The 23834-nt window shown below is 37.6% G+C and overlaps 1 protein-coding gene across 1 annotated transcript in view; it reads left to right on the forward strand.

The window, feature by feature from the left end:
- Positions 1-23834, forward strand: part of PTPRD (protein tyrosine phosphatase, receptor type, D) — a 439560-nt gene that overhangs the window by 411381 nt on the left and 4345 nt on the right. Inside the window, exons 29-33 of the mRNA XM_012647380.1 lie at positions 14121-14406; positions 14839-15017; positions 15636-15762; positions 17045-17170; positions 20233-20387. Coding sequence (XP_012502834.1) covers positions 14121-14406; positions 14839-15017; positions 15636-15762; positions 17045-17170; positions 20233-20387 — 873 coding nt within the window. The remainder of the gene's footprint in view (positions 1-14120; positions 14407-14838; positions 15018-15635; positions 15763-17044; positions 17171-20232; positions 20388-23834) is intronic.

Here is a 23834-nt window from a genome sequence, read left to right on the forward strand (position 1 = left end):
CATTCCTTCCATTTCTAGAACATACAGAGAGCAAAGGAAATAAAAGGAACTATTGCTCCTCTCAAATGCAGTATGTTTACTGCTTGCTTATATGGGCTTCTATGAATCCAGCCCTTGGTTTACCCCCCTTTGAGGGAATCTAGTCCACTAAGGAAGACAGCTTGGGGTCCCCAAATTGGCCTAATCTCCATGCATGAGGCTGCCGAGGCGTTTGATAGAGTGATAGGCGTTTGCCAAGCTGTTCTTGTATCTCTTGGGGAGCTACTAAAATGAGGCATTGCCTTTGAAGAGAGTCTTCTAGAGGGAATAGCTCCAACTTAAAAGAATTTGTATTCCTCTTCTGGTAAAGTTAGGAAAAGCAGCTCATCGACAGCAGTGATTGGAAGATGAGAAAAAGAGTTGGTGTGTCCCTAGACACTGTACTCGCCAAAGAAAGATTTATCGGCGTCACAAAATGATCCCACAGCATGCTAGATTCCTCCTGACTAGTGTCAGTTATGGAAGTCTTCTCAGGTTCCAAGTAGTATATATTAATAGTTTGTGTCAAATAGATGTCCTTGATTTAATTCATCAGTGGATTAAATGCCTTGCCAATTACTCAAATATAGTAATTTATAAGTTTCTTTAGTAAAAGTAAATTTTCAGATGCTGCCACTCATCATCAATATATTTTAGTGCTTTTGAGTATTTCCATATAATTATATTTAATACTATAAACTATAACTGTTGTAATTTCCTTTGACCTATGTTGCAGTTAGATACATTACTTGATCAGAGCTCTCAATGAATCATTTTATGCACACGTATTTAGTTAATTGGTTATTTTTTTCCTGCCTGTGTTTATATGTAATATACTCTATAAGCGAAAGGAAATCAGCCTGCGTGCAGCTGAGTCTGGTAAAAGAGCAATTAAGTTCTGTCAGAACAAACAGCTGTCAATAATGAGTTCTGAATTAAAATTACTAGCAAAGAAAGGCATCTAGACATCTGCAGGAAATGTGAAAATATTTTTATAACCTAATAGCTGAGATCTGGACAGGGGTATCACTGAGTTTTCCCAGCTGTACCTGCAATGTATTTTGAAATATTCACAGACTGAAAGAACACTGAAACTCATTGCATAAACTAGACTGCATTAAAAAAATGTCAGCTGCCTTTGAACAGTGTATATTTTGATTTCATGTAATCAGCATGAAAACTTTCTGTTTCGAACTATTTTGCTGTGCCCCCTGGTCATAAAATGAACCTTAAAAATAGTTCTGTTATCTTTGTTTTGTGTCTTTCCAATCAGGGTTCTATTGCTTGGATATTTTTCTTTCTGTCTTTGGAAAAATACTTTTGGGTCTTATTACACGGTATCTGATTTGCTCGCATCTGGGATTGTTTCTTACAAAGAAAACTTGCAAGGTGGGCTTCAGGCATCTGAGTTTTATTATAAGATAATCCCATATATTTTCAGGTATCTGGAGATAGTAAGGTATTTGGTCTTTTTTAAAAAAAGTAAAGTTTACGTTTTTGAAAGCAGCCTTTGTAATCTCTCCTTTCCATTGAAGTTTTACATTGTTAAAGACCAAAAAAAAAAAAAAAACTATTAAAATATGGATGAGAGATAGGGATTTTTAAAAATTCATATATGTATATAAACAAATACATACACATTATTAGGAGCATATTTGATGTGTCTTTTTATCCTCATTTACTTATAAAAATATTAGCGATGTATCCATATCCTTGTTACTCAAAGTGGGACCAACAGCATCAGTATCACTTTAGAGCTTGTTGGAACGGCATAATTGTCGGTCCCACCCTAAACTTACTGATGCAGAACTCCTGGAACAGAGCCCAGGAATCTGTGCTTTCACACTCCCTAGCAGTGTGTCCAGACCACTTGGACATATAATATATAAATGCTTGGGGGTACATTGCATGGTGATTGGTACGTAGATGAGGAATCTCTCATTTTGTATTCATTGAGTTGAATTATTGAACATTAACTTTCATCTCTTTGATGTCACAGTCTCATGACTGTGTTTTCCTTCTTCTCTGTATTACCCTGCATGAGAGGCAAACCCTCTTCTCTCCACTCCTATCCTCAAACATGACCACTAAGTCATTCTAAATACAATTAATACTAGTTTCATTAATTAGTTATCATGTGTGCATATCACACTTCCTGAAAGTCACCCATAGACCAAAACATTCTAAAAGACAGCTGACATAAATATAACTAGTTAACACATAACCAGGTACACAAAGATCTATTTAGAGAGTGTTTCAAAAACCACTTAATTCATTTCTTTCTGAGTAGTTAAAAAGAGTGGGGAATCTAAAGTTTCATTAATAAAGGCCAATTACAGGATCAGCATTTTTCTTTAGGAACACATTCTTGCCACCTAAATTGATAGAATCATGGAGCAAGGATCCATGTGGGGAGCTCTAAGGAAAACTGTCATCTATTAGTAAAACTCCCAGTGGTAGGAGTGTGAGTCTGGGAAAAGGGAGACGTGGACACAAGTCTTAGTCCCATAGTAACAACCACGTGATCTTGGTCAAATTCTTAGACCTGCCTAAGTCTCCATGCAAAAAATGAATGTGCACTCCACCTCCATCCAGGATAATGCAAGAGGTATTAGTTCACCATTGTTTTTTATGGCTAAGTAGTACTCCATGGTTTACATAGACCACATTCATCGGGTGTCGGGCAGGTGGGAGGGGGCAAAAGGAGATGGGTAAATTTACACCTAATGGGTGTGGTGTGCACTTTCTGGGGGATAGGCATGCTTGTAGCTCTGACTTGGGCGGTACAAAGGCAATATATGTAACCAAAGTATTTGTACCCCCGTAATATTCTGAAATTTAAAAAAAAAGAATGCGAGTAGGCAGAAGAATCGGAAAAGGCAACAGGCAGTACGGATTCACAAATTCAGAAACCTGTGAGTTTAAGAAGACAGATCAGATCCCTGGGACAAAAACACAAAGGCCTGCTGGAGATTGGCAGACTGACGCAAGCAAATGAAGCAGACCCCATGTAAGGAATTAGATAATTTGATTGTATTGAGAGTAAGATTCTGACTGCCTTATAAAAGCCTGCAGGAGTCAAACAGAAGGCCCAAACAAAATAAGGAACTACCTACCAGTTTGTAGCTATTGATTTAGATCCTTCAAAACTATTGGACTATTTACGTCTAAATAAAGACAATAGCATTTTTTAAAAGCAAAGACAAAAAACAAAACGACATGTTGCCCTTGTGGGAAAACATTGGCATGCTTTGCAAAATAATCCAAGTTGCTACGGTTTGAATGTCTTCCAAATACCTTCCAATGGCTCTTCTATTTGACTCTTGCTTAACCTGAGTCAGGAGTAATAGCATTTATGCTGCTATTGGCGAGCCTGCTGTGTGGACTGAGCGAGTTTATACACATTGTATGTAGTCTATGTGATTGTTACTCCCTTTGGGTTGAGCAGTACAGAACCTATGCAGCTGTACTTGGTAGACCTGGTAAATGTTAGTATCCCCTTTCATAAAGTGGACAATTTTGTATTACTCTAAACAGAATTTATTCATTTTTCATTTCAGCATATTGCAGGGGTACAAATATATATTTAGGTTACATATATTGCTTTTGCCCCACCCAAGTCAGAGCTTCAAGCATGTCTGAACTGAACCGATATGGCCATTTACAAAGAAAATCTCTGCGTGAATGATATAGTTCTTCATACTTCATAGCATCATTCAATTGACCTCTATTCAGATTCAAGTCAACTACCAATTATCAGAGCCAGCTGAGCCTGTTTCTCTCCAGGCCTAATGGCCTCCTCTACCCATCTGTAAAATGAGACCTGCTATGGCATATTCAGGTGTTCTTTATATGAACATATTAGTCTTCTAATTTATCTTGAGCATCCCATCTTAAGAATAATAGGGAATGTGTTTGGCAGATAATGTTGGGATGGAGCCAAGATCATGCAGAAGTCTGGAAGATTTTTATTTGAGTGTATATATTTGAAAAAAAATCTGATTAGGCCCTTGTGAATTTTAAGTTTTGTGGGCTTATTCCTTTTAAGGAATTATCCTCCACCCATCATAAAAAAATAAAATGCCCTGAGGGAAAATGATCTGGTAGGTGACCCTTGACCTCTCAATATTCTAGCCTAGGATCCTTACAAGGCAAATCAGGAGCTTTGTGCTTAGTCTCTGCCTCTTACTGTTAATGAAATGCAAACTCCTTTTGATCCTCAAAGGATACCACCGAAACATACAATGCACTTCACCTTTCAAGAGTGATCAAAATTCTGGGTCATCTCAACCTAACTCTACCATGTTCTGACTTTTTGCCAAGCGTTCTCCTCTCTATGACAACTCCAATATCCCCCTATTTTCTGAAATCTACTCCTTAAAGCCAGCACCAGATGGCAGGACCAAGTCTGGGCTGCAGGAGCTGCCAACATCACCCAGACTTCTGAGAATCCATCTCTGTGCAAGGCAATATTCCTAAGCTAGTGTGAGGGGGGTTTCATCTTCTCTCTCTGCCTCTTTGGAGCCTCAACTGTTTATTGATCTTTGATGATGATTTTTATTAGAGTAACTTTTTATCTATTGCTTTATATTTCCTTTTAATTCCATTATTACATGATTATGTTATCCTTATTAAAAAAATCAAACACATCATTATTCATGGTATTGATATATTAATACAATAGTTTCTTCAACTATTTCCCTAGTCACAGTGACTGTTCTACCCAATAGTTGCTAAGTCAAATAATACTGCAATAAAATCTCTTTCTGATCTCTCTGTACATATGTATACATAGACCTCCATGACAGATTTCTAGAAGTGGAGGTCCTCTGTCAAAGAACGAGTGCATTTAAAATTTAAATGAACATTGCAAAATTGCCCTTCAAAATGACAACTATAACTGCAATAGGCATATAGTATACATTTAATAGCATGGATACTTTTGACTGCATTTTGAGGACAATTCATTCAAAAATGTTTTTTAAAATTTTCATTTCATAATATATAAAAGTAAATTAGGCAGATGAATATTTATGTCAAAGAAATCCATATAATTTCTCTGGTCATTCTAGGTAAAAGAGATGCTGGAAGATACCAAATTATCTAGGGGTCAGTGTATTGTAGACAGTCCCAAATGTTCTAGAGATGCCCAGTATACCTGCATATTAAGTAAAATGTTGATTTTTAACAAAAAATGAAATCAGTTTCAAAATGGCAGTCTTATCACAGCCATATCACAGTTTTATCAGGACAGTCACCTAATTAATCTTACAAACCTGAGTTGTAAAACTCAATCTATTCTCATAGATGCTTTTTTTTATGTACTTGCAGTTCATAAATGCCATTCTTCTAGCTGAACTGTAATATCCAATCAAATTATGAGCTGATATATGTACAAAATGCTCACAATGATTTTTAGTCCGTATTTTACTGTCTTTTCACCCAACTAAATGATCTGTGAAATCTCCTAGTTCTATTGTCTTTCATTGCCAGATCATTGAAGTATCAGTAAAGGGTCAGCATTAAAACTCCACCAAATTAATCAGAAAAGCCAACTTTTAAACACATCTCCAGAATGACTTTACCACAAAATAGTCCCTGTACGCCTCTTAATTTTTTCTTTTTGCACATTACTACTGTATCGCATCACGGGACATTAAGCATATTTCAACTCGTGGGACTAACTCAATCATGTTTTTAGAAATTGAAAACAAATGTTGTAACTGGATGAATGATAATATTGGAGTAATAACAATTTCCTAGTAGGCGTACTTGTTTAATGGATTGCATAGTTTTTCAGCTTGTAAACACTGGAATGCCTATCACTCACTGAATTTTTTTTTTAAGGCTAAAGTTTAGCAATGATTTGATTTGCTACAGAAATCACAACAAATATGGAGTTTATTTGTGTTCTGATTCTCATTAGCGGAATCATTGTCCTCATTGGAAGATAACTTAGAAGGTTGATTTTACTTTAGGGATAGTGGGAACCAACATAATGCTAGACTTGATTTAAAAGTGCTGTCCTCTTCCCTTTTTGCTGGAATTTTCTGTAACATAATAAATGCACTAAATTGTGCTGGCCTCAGCCTGAAGTGCAGGGTTATACACTCCTTTTCTTAAAGATATTTAGAAAAATCTATCTCAGTGCTTGGCAACTACTCTGACAGAAAACAGATAAAAATAAGGGTGGTTTATCAGTTTTGCTGTTCTTATCATGTTTCAGGTTGAAGGCTGTTGAAATGATGAAAAACAAACAGCACTAAATAGGGTTCCGTCATTATCACTGCAATGGGGGAGCTGAGTTTTTCAGGATCAAAGAAAAATGCATTTGCTTTTAGAACTACAATCCTTCATTTTGAGAGGTGCACTGCACTCAGATACTGAGGGGTGAAAAAAAGAGTAAATTGGTGAAGGAAATAAAATAAATATGTGCTGCTATGGGAACTTGGAAATTCAAACAAAAGTAGGCTGGCATACTTTTAAAAGCTCTGAATTTTCAATGTTCAATTTCTTAAGAAAAAAAAAATTGCGCCTGAGGTTTGTTATTCCCGAGCAACCGGAGTAAAGTATAAGCACAGGTTGTTTCCATCTCATCAAATTATAAGAACTCCCTTTATCTTTGTAAACATGTGTCAAAGGAGTTTTCCCATGCCGGAGGGGTTTGGGAAATGTTTCTGTGTATGTTGTTATCTAAGAGAGGGCTTAATATTTTTAAACATGTATTTTTTCATTTTGCCGCTCAAGTTGAGCACCTTCAATTTCTCTGGCATGGAAATTGCCATGGGAAATTGTCAAATATAGTAGAGACAAGGAAGCTGTTGTCCTTTTACTTGAGGGGATTATCAACTACCATAGGGATAATAACCAAAAAACAAACATAAAGTAAGGCAGTTGCTAAAAAAGAGGTCTAAATTATCAGAGGAGTCCAAGGAGGAACAAATCAAGGCAGGAATCTTGATCAAGCAGCAGTTGAGGCTCATCTTGAAGGACGGCAAATGTCAACAGGTCGAGATGTCAAGGAGGTGGAAGGTCCAGCACAGGCAAAGTCCCAGAGATAGGAAAGCTTAAAACATGTTTATTTTGGTTGGTACTGAAGGAAAGCCGTGAATCTTATAATAAAAGTATTGCCTGAGAGCTATGTGGTTTTAATGGTGAGGCCAGTGCCTAAGAAATATTTAGATGAAATTTTGAACCTCCAAGTTAATGAAAAACCCACAATTACTTGGGGCAAACATTCCTATTAAAAGACTAAAAATCCAACTGTCCTATGTTTTGTTTTGTTTTTTAATTTTTATTTGTTTATTTTAAGAGACAGAGTCTCGCTCTATTGCCCAGGCTGGAGTACAGTAGCACAATCGTAGCTCACTAAAACCTCGGGAATCCTCAGCGCTCAAGCAGTCCTCACACCTCAGCCTCCCGAGTACCTAGGACTGCAGGAAGGCCACCACACCCAGCAAAATTTTTAATTTGTTGTAGAAACAGCATCTTGCTATGTTGCCCTGGCTGGTCTCAAACTCTTGGCTTCAAGAGAGCCTCCCACCCCAGCCTCCCAAAGTGCTGGGATTACAGGCACAAGCCACTGCATCTGGCCTGACCTATGGCTTTTTCAAACTGCAAAGGAAGGCCATGAAGCAATATATTTAGAGTTTGATGAGATAATATTTGAGCCCAATAATCCTGCACAAAACCAAGTTATCAATCATATGTACAGGAAAAAACATACAATTCCTCAGATACTTAAACCATCAAAAATAATGCCATCCATGCAAATTTTATATAAAGTATTATTCAAAGACATATTCCAGCCAACCAATAGATATATCAAATAAAAACCTCAAGAGTAGATGAGTCATGTCAGAAAGATAAACTATGAAACATGTAAACAGAATTATTCTAGATAATTGCTATTGATATGGTTATCAGTTGAATAAAAATGTTATAAACACTCCCTAAAATGAAAAATAAGTATGTGGAACATGCCCTTTTTTCCCCTCACTGCCTTCTAACCACTGGCTTTCTGTTAGTTATTCAAATAAGCTGTTTTTTATTCCAGCACCTTTTCTTGGATATTCTTTCTTTTCAGAAGCTTTTCCACCCTCTTCACTTAGCAAACAGTTACTTGACCTTTAGGTATTGTATTAGTCTGCTCGGGATGCCATAACAAAATGCCACAGACTGCGTGGCTTAAGAGCAACAGAAATTTATTTTCTCATAGTTCAGGAAGCCAGAAATCCAAGATCAAGGTGCGGTCCGGGTTGGCTTCTGGCAAGGCCTCTGTTCCTGGCTTTTTGATGAACACTTTCTCACTGTTCCCTAACATAGCCTTTTCTCTGTGCATGCATGCAGACAGAGATCTCCTCCTCCTCTTACAAGGGCACCAATCCTATCTGATTAGGACACCCACCTTATGACCTCATTCAACTTTAACTACCTCCCTAAGGGCCCTATCTCCGATACAGCACACTCGGCGTTAGGGTTTCACCGTAGGGATTTTGAGAGACAGAGTAGAGACACATTCAGTTCGTAACAGATATCAACTTAAATGATGCTCCCTCAAAGGTGCTCTACCAGCATCCTGCACGTTTGCCTAACAGCAATTGTTGAGATTTGTAATTAGATGCTTATTCATGTGATTATTTATTGTCTAATTACCCCGCTAAACTGTAAATCTGCAAGGGAAAAGGATCATGTTTATCTTGCTCACTGTTTCTTCCTTGTCTTAGCACATGGTAGGCACTCAGTAAATACTTGTGGAATAATAGTGAACAGAGTCTTATGAAAATACAGCAAATGTGGATGGAAGAACAAAGTAATGAGCATTTTCCTGTCTCTCCCTGGGTGGTGGGAATGGACAAATGAGCATAGTCAGCATGTGCTGATAAATGTATAACAACCAGCTCTCTGGAGAGAAAAAAATAAATATTTGCTGGTTTTCTGGGTGTAAATATTCCCACCATGGATGATTTCAAGTTACAAACGTGAGGTCACTAGGGAGAGATGATCAGTAGCATATCATTACAGTGTCCCTCCTTATCAGCAGGGGATACCTTCCAAGACCCTCAAGTGGATGCCTGAAACTTCGAGTAATACAGAATCTGATCAGCATCAGTCAGTACATGTTTCTGTTCATGTCTTCCACCCACAAATTTAATGCCTTTTTCATCTTAACTAAGCACTTATCACACACTGTGGCCATAACTTTTGCAGTTTGAGGTGCAACAAACTAGCACAAATTTATTTTTCCTTCTTTACAATTTCACAGAAAATTCATTCTTAACATAGATCTTAGCAACCTTAGCATACGATTTTTTTTCTTTCCTTGTTAAGTTGAGAACTGTCACCTTTTCACTTAAAGGGAGCAAAGCACTTTACTCTTTGGTGTATTCGAATTGCCAGAATCACTACTCTTGCACTTTGGGGCCGTTATTAAGTAAAATAAGGATTATTTGAACACAAGCACTGCAATACCAAGACAGTCAACCTGATAACACAGATGGCTACTAAATGACTATTGGGTGGATAGCATAGACAGCGTGGATAAGCTGGACAAAGGGAGGGCTTATGTCCTGGGCAGGATAGAGTGGGAAGGTGTGAGGTTTCATCACACTATTCAGAACAACACACAATTTTAAACTAAATTATTTATCCTGAAATTTTCCATTTAATAGTTTCAGACCACAGTTAACCGCAGTAACTGAAACCTTTGAAAGCGAAACCACAGATAAGAGGGGACTCCTGTATATGTTTTCACCTCAAGAGCGTAAAATAATTAAAAAGCAATAAGTTTTGAATGTTACTTTTATTTTTAATCTGTTCAGGCAAAACCCTTGAAAATTTAATAATTGGCTTTTGCCAGCTCCGGTGCACCACTGATAGATAGTTGAATAAAATGGTGGAGGTTGAATACATAGAAACTTACAATTTATTATTGTGCAGGGCAAGAGGCAACAACAGACCAAGGTGATTTTTCAGTTTTAGACCTGAGTGTCAAAGAGAGAATGAGAGTGGGAGGAGATTTGAGAGAAGATGCTGATTAAGCTTGGAATTTGTTTATTTTTGAGAGACTTGAGGGTGGTTTGAATTTTAGGTCTCCACTTGGGCTGAAAGGGTCATCATTTTAGGAATCCTTTGGAGATTATTACTGAGCCATGAAGGAGAATGAGGGAAGGACGGATAGAATTTTGGGGGCATTATCCACATTTGGGGGTCTGGAAGAGGTATATAAATCTGGGAAAGTGGTGCAGATGGACCAATACAGAGGGGCAAGTGGACAATTAACACGTGAGTCAAATAAAAATGTTTAAAAAAACATACTGAGGCATAGTCTGAAAGGGTGCTGATAGATTTCGGAAGATGACATTTAGAGTTCATCTTTAATTTTGGTTTCCAACTTGATAAGAAATCTACTCTGTTACGAAATCAATGGAACCATGATACAGGACCACGATGCAATTCTTTTTGGCTAATTTCATACACCACATGTTTTGGGTTATTTTTTGTTTGGGATAATTACAGAATCTCCTCCCTTCTGCCCATTAATCCCAAGGAGGTATCTGATGTTTCCCAAACCCCCTCAACTAGTGTCAAAGAAACCAAGGAAGAAAGGCTTTTCAAGGAACCTGCGTGAGCGGTAGTCAAATGCTGCTAAAGGAATGTTATAGAAGAGTGGGCTGTAAGAAAGTCCTATATGTGACAATTATTGCTGACCTAAATGGTAGAAAGCAGCGTGAAGCAATAGAAAAGGAAAGGAAACGGGGTGCTAAATTTTAGCATCTCCGAACCTGCATTTGAATGAATCCCTGCTCTGCCATCTACTATGAGCTGTATGACTTCAGGGAAGTTCCCAAATGTTATGAATCAGAGAAGGGGAAAGGAAACTGACATTTACTGACTGCCTCCCAGGCGCCAAGCACAGTGGAGGGAAGGCCCTTGACTGCCATCTCATCTGCCCTGACAATAGATGTGAAAGCAGAAATTTCCTCTCGAATGTAAGACGTATTTATTGGAAATAGGTGGAGAAAAGGAAGACCAGCTTGAAGGGGTAGATCAAAGCAAGATTTTAAAAGCAAACTTTCAAATGCTTCTGCAGTGATTCTGTCACAATTTCCCCTCTGTTACGTTGCCTGTTCCTTGTTGTCAGCTTTAAAAGTAGAATTTAAAAGTGGAGTATGTACCTACAAAGTAACTGCCTCTTCCATTATACTTGCAAAACACTTGGTGTGTTTAATTCAGCCTTAAGATTTAATAGATAATTAGACTCACTAGATAATTAGCTAGAGTTAATTGTCAGTATTATGATTTAAGAAAAATAGGAAAATAGAGAAGAGGTTAAGTGACTTTCTCAAGGACACACAGCCATTAGTATCTGAAAAAATGCTTTGAACCTCATGGTCTTGCTTTAAGTTAAAACACACGTCCAATGTTTAAAGCCCTCAAGAACTCTTCGCCCTAGAGAACAGGTAACACACAAGTTCTGAGGCTCAGTCGGCTCCTTCCCTACATTCCACATGAATAGCAAGATTGGGCAGTTAACAGTATTTTGTGTTTTGGGGCAAAAACAGGTTGTGTTCAAGTCATAGCTGTTCTTCTTTTGTTTCTCTCCATCCCACAGTTCATAATTTAGATGCAGGGACATATGTGATTTTTTTTCCTCCTTCAATTTTTGGGAAAAATACATCATTGCCATCACAAAAAGGTTAATACTGTTTAGAGCTGGAGTAATTCCTACTAATTTTGCAAGATTCTGTGGTATCTTTTTCCCAGAATATAAAACAATACATCCTCCAGACATTTGAATGGTCCCTGATGCATATTTTGGGAAAATATTCCTGCCGTTATCTAGAATTGACTTGATATGTAGGGCTCAGTTATAAAGTTTACAGTGTGGTCTCCACTAGGAAGAACTGCATGAAGCTGTGTCCAATTAGAAGCAATGCACAAATGGAATGAAGACAATTTAGAAAGATGACACAGAAAGAACGAAAGATGTTACGATCTTAGAACCTGCCAAACACAGGGTTTGAAAGAAACCTAGAAAGACAAACCTTTTCCTGGTGAAGTCCTACTTAGATTCTTTTCACTGCAATCCAACGGCATATCAAGAGACCAAGACACAGAGACAGCTTAAAGCATTTTCCTATCTCCTTATTCCCTAACAAACACTACACAGAGCAATCCTCATATATTCCCCGCATAGCCAAACCCTTGCCAAATGTAGGATTTCTTCTACTGAGAGTTCTGCTTCCTAAGTAGGCTTATCTTACCTGGATGGGATGCTCATTACCTAAGGCCTCTCATAACCATCACTAATTCATTCACTTATTCCACAAACATGGTTAAACACTTGCTGTACACTCGGTGCAGGGCACACAAAGATAACAAAAAAAAAGCAATTCCTGCTCTCAAGATGGCCACTGTTTGTTCATGGGTGGCTGCCAACAATTAATAATATGGTTTGACTGGGGCTGTAGTGGAGGGGTATTTGAGGCACCGAGGGATCTGGGGCAAAGGGTGATTAATCCTGCCTGGGGAGGGTGGAGATTAGGAATGACAGCAAAAACTTGCCATTTAATAGGCTTATTTAGTAGAACAAAGTAAATGAAATGGGACTTCATGGCTCTCGGTACATTTGGACCAACGGGCTACCAGAGCTCCATATTAATGCTTACATCAGGTTTCTCATTTGTTCTGCGCTAAGGTATGTGCTGTCATTTTTAAGACTCTCTGTTTCAGAAGGCTTTTGCATGATATCTCAATGTCATGTCAGTTTGTGGGTTTAAACTTTGAATGGAGTCTTAGAATCAGTATCCAAGGGCCCTCTGGCATAGGACATAAAAAAAGTAAGCAATTTCAAAATAGTCAATATGTCAAATTCTCACTCAGCCAGTCTTTAAACTACAGGGCTCCTATATGGAAGCCGCATTTGATAAACACTGTTCAGTAATTAAAAGTATTATTTTGTTTTAGAAAATGCTCCCTTACCACCTTGCAGCCATTTGGTACCAGAGAAAAATTGCCATTTCACTTGAGACAGGAGCCCTGGTGTTCGTTAAATTTACTCATTTGGGAGTTCTGGTATATTCCTTGCACAGGTGCCTATGAAAAATTTCACATGTAGCTCCCAGAACCAGCAGTAGCTGGTTCCTTCTCTTTTGTTATCCCAGCATCCTTAATTGCCCATCCTTCCTGTCCTTCAAGTCCCATCTCAAATGCCACATCATCTACAAAACCAACATATCCTTTTTTTTCTTGTATTATAAATAGTTAAGTAGAGCATGAAGACTCTTGATAGACTCTGAACTCTTTAAAGGTAGGATCTAAGTCATCCTTATTGTTGTAGCCCCTATTTTTCTTAGTAAAGTACATCACTGCTCATGGAATGAAGAGATGGACAGATCAATGAATGGATGGGCAGATAAATAAACATACAGATACACAGAAGACAGAAACAGTGACATGTAGCGATAAAGGAAGCTATTGTTTGGTATCTAAGGCGGCGATGCATACCTGTTCCTGTTGAGTACATGTGTACCAGGCAAAGAAACATGCAAGATCAGGAGAAAGAAAACATTTTGGATTGAATCATGCTTGACACATAAATGTACTCAGCCTCAAAAGTTTGATAAATAGGAAACATACAAGGCTTACCTGGAGATTGTAAGGGCAATCTTTATTTTTTGTATGATGAACTTAAAGACTGAGACAGTTTATTTAAAAATACGGCCTAATTAGATCTTTACCAATATCAAAAAATATCTTCTAAACAGCCTAAATGGTTGTATTTTTTTCAAAATGGTTTCAAAATAGTGTCTACTTTGTACTGCATGATCAAGGGGCATAGTAATTATGGATTTAATGTTTTTTACATTTCGAAACCAAACTAATTTTACTCAATATTTTGTTCCCTACACTCTGGTTATAGTTCCTAGATCATAGTTTTGACTTTAGAGTGTTCCAAAATCATCACAATAGCTATTTGAGTAGAATAGAATTAATGGATATAAGAGCTAGTTAATAAATAAAAAAATAATACTTCTTTTGTGTGTTGATTTCCTGATAGGTTTATTTGGGCTTTTCTTTTCTCTTTATTTTCCTTATAGTGCGGGAGTTGGCCGGACTGGTTGTTTCATCGTAATAGATGCCATGTTAGAAAGAATAAAGCATGAAAAAACTGTAGATATTTATGGCCATGTAACTTTAATGAGAGCCCAGAGGAATTACATGGTTCAAACAGAAGACCAATACATCTTTATCCATGATGCACTGTTAGAAGCAGTGACTTGTGGAAATACCGAAGTGCCAGCTAGGAACTTGTATGCCTACATTCAGAAGCTGACACAAATAGAAACAGGAGAGAATGTCACAGGAATGGAGCTCGAATTTAAGGTATGGTATTGGATGTGATGTGGTTATTCAGGAGCCAGTCATTCTGAGATTGTCTTTGAGTAGTGGCTTTACTTTCTTAACCTTTCAGATTTGTGAAGTACGAGATTCATTTGACCTTTATCTCAGGTGTCAGATTATTAAACACTTTCTTCCTCTCTTCCTCTTCTCTTCTTTGTTTCCTAACCTAATAATACCATGGGCCTTTTGTATTCTAATCTAAATTGAGAGATCACATTCTCAGAAAATATTTAAAAATTCAATATGCTATATATGGAGTAATTAGGTAGAAGTGAAAAGCCATGCAGTTTGAATAGTCATTTACTTTAAAGTAAACAAAAGATTTATATCCAAAAGGGAAATCTTGGGTACATTGCATTCAAACCATAGGCTAAAATTATCTTTGTTGGATTTTTGTTTTTTTCTATTCAACAGCGTCTAGCCAGCTCAAAAGCTCACACCTCAAGATTCATCAGTGCCAATCTTCCATGTAATAAATTCAAAAATCGCCTTGTTAATATTATGCCATATGAATCCACAAGGGTATGCCTGCAACCTATCCGAGGAGTAGAAGGATCTGATTACATCAATGCCAGTTTTATTGATGGATACAGGTATATATTCTTGCTCCCCTGACTATCCAAAGCCTTGATATTTACATGCGCCCTAGTTTCATAACCAGAATAAATTTCATCTCAATTCAAAGCCATTTTCTTTCTGCATAGGTCAGCATTTAGTCCCTTGGTATTTGTTTTTTGTTATTTTGGATAGGAGTAAGAAGCAGTAGTTATGGAGTGTTTAATCTGGCCTTCTGTACTCTTCTTTCAGAAGCCATTTGGATTTGGAAGGAATTAATAAAGAATCTGTTTTGCAGCATATTTCATAAACTTAATAGATTGTGTGAGAGTCATTTCTAGAAAAGCTGCACAACTAAGTGTTTCTTAAGTGATTTGTATGACACATGAAATTGAGCTATTAGCATTGCACTAAAGTTTAAATAATAATGATAAAGACATACATCATAATATTAACAAAGCAGTTTCTTTTACAAAGTCCTCAGAATGTATTAAATGCTCTTATTTGATTATATAATCTTAATGGGAATTTACTGCAATTGCATCGATAATATGGTTTCATTTTCTGTTACCAGGTTTGATGTTTACATACCAAATGTGAGCTTTTGCGTGTTTTCTAAGCACTTTAACACGCTCTTTTCATTCTCTGTAATTCAGACAACAGAAAGCCTACATCGCTACCCAGGGTCCCTTGGCAGAGACCACTGAAGACTTCTGGCGGATGCTCTGGGAACACAATTCCACCATCGTTGTGATGCTCACCAAACTGCGTGAAATGGGCAGAGTAAGTGTGTCGCCCTCATGTGTCTCCTCCTAAGACACATCTGCTCTACGAAGAAATGAAGGTTTCATCTTAATAACTCAAGTGCCAGTGTCATTTTTTCAAAATACAGAGTACTCGGGACACAATCTGTACCATCTATTACTCCTTGTTGATTTCTAATTTGCAAAGCCACATCAAGTTATTAAATTTCTGTGTTTTGAAGAAAGATCTAGTGCTTTGTTTCCAATGAAGCACAATTGTAGGGACAGATCAGTAAGCAGGTGTCTTTGTTTGACTATATATGACTCTCAGCATATTCTTTTTTTTTTTTTGCTCTGAATGGCTGGAGTTTCATGAACAAAAGTGCTGTCATTTCTCTGTTTGAAGGAACCAGCTTTCTTTTATTCTTGAGGCAAATTCTTACTTGCCTACGTTCCACTCCCATTGAACAAACTGTTAGAAAGTTACATGATTTTTCTAAGGATAAAATCTGGTAACCCCAAATCCACTTTTAAAAATTGATTGTTCTACAATATCCACAAAACAGTATTAGAGATACCTAAGGTATCTGTTATTACTACTATTAATACTATTCTACTATTATTGCTTAATAGTATTAGAGATACCACTTAGATTCAGCAGATGCAAGCATTTTGTCATATTTTCTTGAGATATTTTATCCCTTCTTTGTACAAATTAAACGTTAGAAGTATAGCTAAAACCCAGCTTTCAGAGCCCACAGAGAGAACAAAAAGAATATCAGACCAGAACTGTAACTGACTATTCCGATTTGGCCACTGACTCTGCAGTGTTTAGCCAACCCATTAAAACTGCCTGGGCCACAGTTTCCTTGACAAGTAAGATGGGAAAAAATCATTTCAGAGGTTTCTTCCTGTGTTCACATTGATGGTTCTCTTCACTGCAAAGCACAGTGGTACCAGTGTGCTGTGGTGGTGCGTTGCACGACTGATATGGCCAGCATTATCCAAGGACTGATGTAATTATTGGGATAACTTGCAGGTGTGAAGATGCTTACCCCATCCAAGCATTCAATTCAACTGATGTGTATTCAGCAGCTACTATATGCCAGTACTGTGCTGGATACCATGGGAAAATAACGAACTAGATGGTTTCCCTATCTTCGGGGAGCTCATGGTTTCAAAGAGAAAATGAGTCACATGCAATTGTAATTGCCTTAAAGTTTGAAATTTTATTAATGAGATAAAGAAATTAGATAGATAGATGATAGACAAAACTTCATTTATATTTTGTGTAGTTTAACATTAACCTTCTCTCCTTTTAGGAGAAATGTCACCAATACTGGCCAGCAGAACGATCCGCGAGATACCAGTACTTTGTTGTAGATCCCATGGCTGAGTACAACATGCCACAGTATATCCTAAGGGAATTCAAAGTCACAGATGCCAGGGTAAGTTGGCACAGTCTTCAACTCTTAACCATTAGCCAAAAAGTCGTCTAAAATACACCTCTCTGGGAGAAACATTTGCCAAGGACCATACTCCCAAAAAGAAAAGAAATCAGCCATCCCGGAGGACCGTTTTTTTTAATATAAGAGTAACTTTTCCTCTGTCTGGCAAGCATTCTCACAAACCCAAGCTTGGCATCTATTCAAATATAACATCTGGCAGCCCAACTTTAGGGATGCACTTGGTGAGTGTTTGTGCTGGGAAGCATTTACTGATTGGTTGGCTGGGCTTACATTCACCTTCTCAGCTCATTCTCTTCGGAGCATTTTTTGACTTCTTCATTACTTGAGGCTGTAAATATGTTGTTGTTTTGTAAAGCCCTTTAGGTCATGTGGGCCCAGAGGTTAATTTGGTATGATTTTAAAACTGCAGAGCAAATGGCATTCTTTAGAAAAATCTGACAAGCTTTGCACATTCTAATTTGATTCCTGGCAGAGTTTATTCTTCGGTGTGCTAATGTGTCTGTCCATGAGAGCTGTGCACCCACGACCCTTGTTGGCTAATTTTCATTCTGCGTTTCTTATCTAGATTGCCGAGTCCAAGGTTCAGCCCTGATGTAAGATGTTCTGTGCATAAACTTTAATATATTTGCCTTTGGCCACTTTCAACCATGATTACAAACACATCTTGGGGAGACCGGGTCAATTCAAAGACCTGTTTTGTTTTTTTGTTGTTTGGAACTGTCACAGTGGGTGGGTTGATTAAAACTTCAGGATAGAGCTATTTACTTGATCCATTGTTTTTTTCTGGAAAGCTCTTTCTCTAAACTTATGTTTGGAGATTGTTTTGCTAATCCCCAAAGGCCAGCCCTAGCTGTTGACCTTAAATGAAAGAGAAATTGGTTAGCAGGAGGGTCGGCCCAGGTAGCAGACCTGTTAATCCCAGAAAGTCTAACGTATTAACTACTATGAAGGTGCCTGTACTCAAGGCAGCAGTTAAGTCCCTCGGTCTCGTTTCTGAGTTGTCCAGGCAAGCATGCTTTGGTGACCTGCCCCATTGTTAAAAAAAAAAAAAAAATCATGCCCTTTCAGAATTTAAAGCTAGGTATGTGACTGGAAATCTTAAGTGCATTTGAGGTAAACTCACCAACCACTCCTGATGATATAGACTAGGAACCAAGCTCCACCAATGGCAGGGATACCTTTTCGACTCCCCATCTGACCAAATTAAATCTGATCACAATAAGCAAAAGAAGATTGAAACCAGAACTTGCTCACATGTTTAAAAAACAAAGTCTCACTGTGACTGTATAATTTTCTTAGCTACCATCGCACTTGCTGTTTGCACTCCTGGTGTGTTTCTAATCTCAACTTCCCAGTTTAGGAAGCAAGTTGGCACTTGAGAATACAGTACTGTTGAACAGGTAACCTTTAAACGGAGTCAGGTGGTCTTTCCTCCAAATAGTAAGGGTTTGTGCACGTGACCTCTTCTTGCTATTAAAAGCAACTGTGGTCAGAAATGAAATCCCTAGGACATTCAGAGGAGAATAAATCTGTATTACCCGGCCTCTGGCTTTGCTTACTGTGCTTCTTAAATCTTTTCTGGAAACAAAGGGAAGTAAATCATGCTTCCATGGTAACCATCCACAAATTAGTTATGGGGCCAAATACTTATTTCTGTATTCCTCTGTATTCTCAAAAAGTTGGATTAATCTTCCTGTTTTACCTCCATCCCCAAATAAAGTTAGTCAGTAACCTACCCTGTGTCTGTGAAAAACACCAGGCTAGTTGATGTGCCCACCTTGAGTTGAGCCACTCCCCCTTCTCAATATGACTGAATTAGAAAGATTGCATCTCTGTCTGCTTACCCAGAATGCTGGGAAGATGCACACCTGTATCCAGAAGAACTTTGGTGGGGAAAGAGGTGTTAACAAAAATAAAACGGAGAAACAAGTCAGAAGCCTCTTCAAAGGGAAGAGACCATTTTGAAGTAGGGCCTCTTCAAGTGGATTCGGTCCGTGTAAGCTTAGAGTTTGGATTATCTTTCTCCTCTGATGAGTCAGGGGAGGAGGTTGATGGGTATAATTGATATTCCTGGTTCTGTAAACAGAGGGCTGCTTCTGCTCTTGTTGTGCTTCTAAAAACACCTTAAAATCCTAGAAGGAATCAGAAGTGACTTAGTATCTTCTTTTTAACCCAATTATATACTATAAGGCAGAGCAGTTTTGCCTAATCACTCTAGAAAAGAAAGACCCTTCTTGCATCTGACTTGTTTTTCTTTTTTCTACCTTTTGGTTTATCTGTGTTAAAGGCCCCCCATAGCCTTCTTAATTCCTGTGGTCAGCAAGAAGAATTCTGTTTCAGAAAAGGGCATTTATTTGCTGATAATCTCTTGTTTCCTTGAGGGATGCTTCACTTCCTGCTTAACAGCATAGTCACACAGCACATGCTCTGTCCCCTGCCATGGCTAGAAATTGTATTCCTCTGAGACTTGTGGGGCATCCAGGTTAACAGCAACTACCCGGTTTGTGTCAGATCCTTTAAATGTCACCATTTGTCATTTGACAATGCTAGAAATAGGCAAGCACAGCAGATGTGAAGTTATCGTGACAACAGCAAAATCTCTGGTCTGGATGATATGCCTGGATGCTCCTTTCAATATTGGAAAGTTATTGGATTCTGAAATTTTTGAAATAGAGTATGTAAGCTCCACTTTGAAAAGAATGTGGATGTGGTCAATGGTAATGAACCCAAACTTTGGGTCTCAGAAGCATTTGCTAATAGGAGAACTATATGGCTGTTTACTATCTGAGAACCTAGGTTTTTAACTGGGCATTTTGAGAGTAAATAAACTTGTGATTTAAATATATGTGAATGTAGAAGGTGCTAATAGTAGATAAGACACACACATAGCCAAGTTTCTAGTTAAACACGTTTCTAACTTTTTCTACCCCTTTTATTTTTGCAAAAAAAAAAACCATTATGATTGCTCTTGTGGTCTGCGCGCTTGCTGAATCCTTCTGGCATGCTCCTCTGTGGCCGGCTATGTGGCTTTCCCTCTAAAGGACGGCCAGTCCCGAACAGTGAGGCAGTTCCAGTTCACTGACTGGCCAGAGCAAGGAGTGCCAAAGTCTGGAGAAGGATTTATTGACTTCATCGGCCAAGTCCATAAAACAAAGGAGCAGTTTGGCCAAGATGGACCCATTTCAGTCCATTGCAGGTAAGTTAAAATCAAGAATGCTAAGTTTCCACTTGTGATTAAAGCAATGATAACTATGAAAATAAATGTTGTTTATTCATTGTACAAGCTTGTTGCAGTGACTCTGATCAATTGAAACTTTATTCTCAGAAATGTATTGTGAAATTTAAAGCACGATTCATTTTGCTTCCTTTTCATAAAATGAAAATAATCAGAGGAAAATGTTTATCCCCAAAATTCACTTTCTTGTAAGAAAAAAGCAAACCATGGTTTTCCTTGCCAATTTGACCTTAACAGAAATTGTTGGTACATCCCCTAGTAATAATTTGTTCTATTAATCATTTCTTATTTGCTTTGCTTTCATAGCATTACACTGATAATTATCTTTCTGTATCTTTTTTTTGCGTTTGTCTTCTTGGAAAAACCATAAATAGCTATCAAGCCTTAATGACAATACTAATTCTTGCCAGTCAATAAGTGATTAGAATGGTACCTCAGTTAAAAATGCAATTTGCTTGAAAATTGTTGCTATATCAGAAAATGAAGGACCTTCAAGTTAATTATTTTCAATAGTTTCTAGAGCATTTTATAATTTAAGTCATTGAAGTTAATAGAAATAGCAAGTAAATGGTTCAGACATTCACCATAAATTTAGTGCTTTTGGAAGTTGCTATGAAAAAACCCCTCTAGCAAAAGGAATTCACCTAATTTTACTTAAACAAACATATTTTAGATTTCTAGAAATAGAAGTCTAAGTTTCTAATCTCTTTATGGTGGAAATCTTGAGAGAATTTATTAAAAAATATGTTTTACTTCAGCACTTCAAAAAAAACCCTATTGTTCTTAATGAAATAGGAGGCAGGATCTCAAAATAGGACAAATACTAGACTTGGGCCAAAATACCTGTGTTCTAGTCCTACCTCTGCTATTACGTAGCTCCTTGACTATAGGGAGATTTCTCTGGACCTCAGTTTTCTCAGCTGGTTGTCTAAAATCCTTTCTAGCACCCTTTGTTTCTCAGGCATGGTGTATCATATGAGAAACAGACTTTATACATATACAGACTTTATACATGAGAAACTTATTTATACATATTTGCTTTGTATTGAGTTATCAAAAATCCTTTGTGCTATACGATGAAAGAACATGTAGAAAATGACATATGGATCAAATACAGGCATACCTCGGAGATATTGCAGGTTTCATTCCAGACTACCACAATAAAGTTAATATCTCAGTAAAGATTGTCACACAAATCTTTTTGTTTCCCAGTGCATACAAAAGGTATGTTTACACTATAGTCTATTAAGTGTACAATGGCAATATGCCTCAAAACCAACGTACATACTTTAATTAAAAAATACTTCATCACTAAAAAATGCTCACAATCATCTGAACCTTTAGCAAGTTGTAATCTTTTTGTTAATGAAGAGTCTTGCCTGATGTTGATGGCTGCTAACTGATCAAGATAGTGGTTGTTAAAGGTTGAGGTGGCTGTGACAATTTCTTAAAATAAGACAACAATAAAGTTTACCACATCAATTGATGCAGTCTTTTACGAGAGATTTCTCTGTAGCATGTAATGTTGTTTGATAGCATTTTACCCACAGTAGAATGTCTTTCAAAATTGGAGTCAATCCTCTCAAACTCTGCTGCTGCTTAATTAACTATGTACTATTCTAAATCCTTTGGTGTCATTTCCACAATGTTCACAGCATCTTCACCAGAAGTAGATTCCATCTCAAAAAAACACATTCTTTGCTCATCCATAAGAAGCAACTCTTCTTCCATTCATGTTTTATCATGAAATTGAAGCAATTCAGTAGCATCTTCAAGCTCCACTTCTAATTCTAGTTATCTTGCTATTTCCACCACATCTGCAGTTACTTCCTCCATTAAACCCTTCAAAGTAATCCGTGAGGGTTGGAACCAACTTCTTCCAAACTCCTGTAATGATTGCATTTGACCTTCTATGACTGATGAGTGTTCTTAATGGCATCTAAATGGTGAATCATTTCCAGAAGGTTTTCAATTTACTTTGCCCAGATTCATCAGAGAAACCACTGTCTATGGCAGCTATCACTTTATGAAATGTATTTCTTAAATAATAAGACTTGAAAGTCAAAATTACTCCTTGTTCCATGGGCCGTAGAGTTGATATCGTGTTAGCAGGCATGAGAACAACATTCATCTCATTGTACATCTCCATCAGAGCTCTTGGGTGACCCAGGTGCATTTTTTTCTGAGCAGTAGTTCTCCACAGTAGATTTAAAATATTCAGTAAGCCAGGCTGTAAACAGATGTGCTGTCACCCAGGCTTTGTTGTCCATTTATATAGCTCAGGCAGTATAGATTTAGAATATTTCTTAAGGGCTCTAGGATTTTCAGAGTGTCAAATGAGCCTTGGCTTCAATTTAAAGTCACCAGCTTCCTAACAAGAGAGTCAACCTGTCCTTTGAAGCTTTGAAGCCAGGCATTGACTTTTCCTCTCTAGCTACAAAAGTCCTAGATAGCAACTTCTTCCAAGATAAGGCTGTTTCATCTGCCTTATCATTTGCAAATCTGTTGTTTAGAGTGGACACCTTCATCAATTATCTAAGCTAGATCCCCAGGATAACTTGCTGCAAGTTCTCTACTTCACCTTGCACTTTTCTGTTACGAAGATGGCTTGTTTCCTTAAACCTCATGAACCAACCACTGCTAGCTTCAAACTTCTCTTCTGCAGCTTCCTCACCTCTCTCCACCTTCATAGAATTGAAAAAGAGTTGGGGCCTTTCTCTGAAGTAGGCTTTAACTTAAGGGAATGTTGTGGTTGGTTTGATTTTCTATCCAGACCACTCACATTTTCTTTATATCAGCAATAAAGCTGTTTTCCTTTCTTATCTTTCATGTGTTCACTGGAGTAGCACTGTTAATTTTCTTCAAGAACTTTTCTTTTGCATTCACAACGTTGCTAACTCTTTAGTGCAAGAGACCTAGCTTTCAGTCTGTCTTGACTTTTGACATGCCTTCCTCGCTAAGCTTAATTATTTCAGCTTTTGATTTAAAGTGAGAGACATGTGACTCTTCCTTTCACTTGAACTTAGAGGCCATTGTAAGGTTATTAACTGAGTTAATTTCGATATTGTGTCTCAGGGAATAGAGAAACCTGAAGAGAGAGAGAAAGGCAGGGGAACAGCTGGTCAGTAGAGCAGTCAGAACATATGTAAGATTTATCAATTAAGTTTGCCATTTTATATTGGCACGGTCGTAGTGTCCCAAAACAATTATAATAGTAACATCAAAGATCACTGATTGTAGATCATCATAACAGATATAGTAATAATGAAAAAGTTTGAAATGTTGTGAGAATTACCAGAACATGACACACAGACACAAAATGAGCACATGCTCTTGGAAAATTGGTGCCAGTAGACTCACTCGAGTCAGTGTTGCCACAAACCTTCAATTTGTTAAAAAAAAAAAAAA

Source organism: Propithecus coquereli, unplaced genomic scaffold, assembly GCF_000956105.1.
Source record: "Propithecus coquereli isolate 6110/MARCELLA unplaced genomic scaffold, Pcoq_1.0 Scaffold267, whole genome shotgun sequence".
NCBI lineage: Eukaryota > Metazoa > Chordata > Mammalia > Primates > Indriidae > Propithecus > Propithecus coquereli.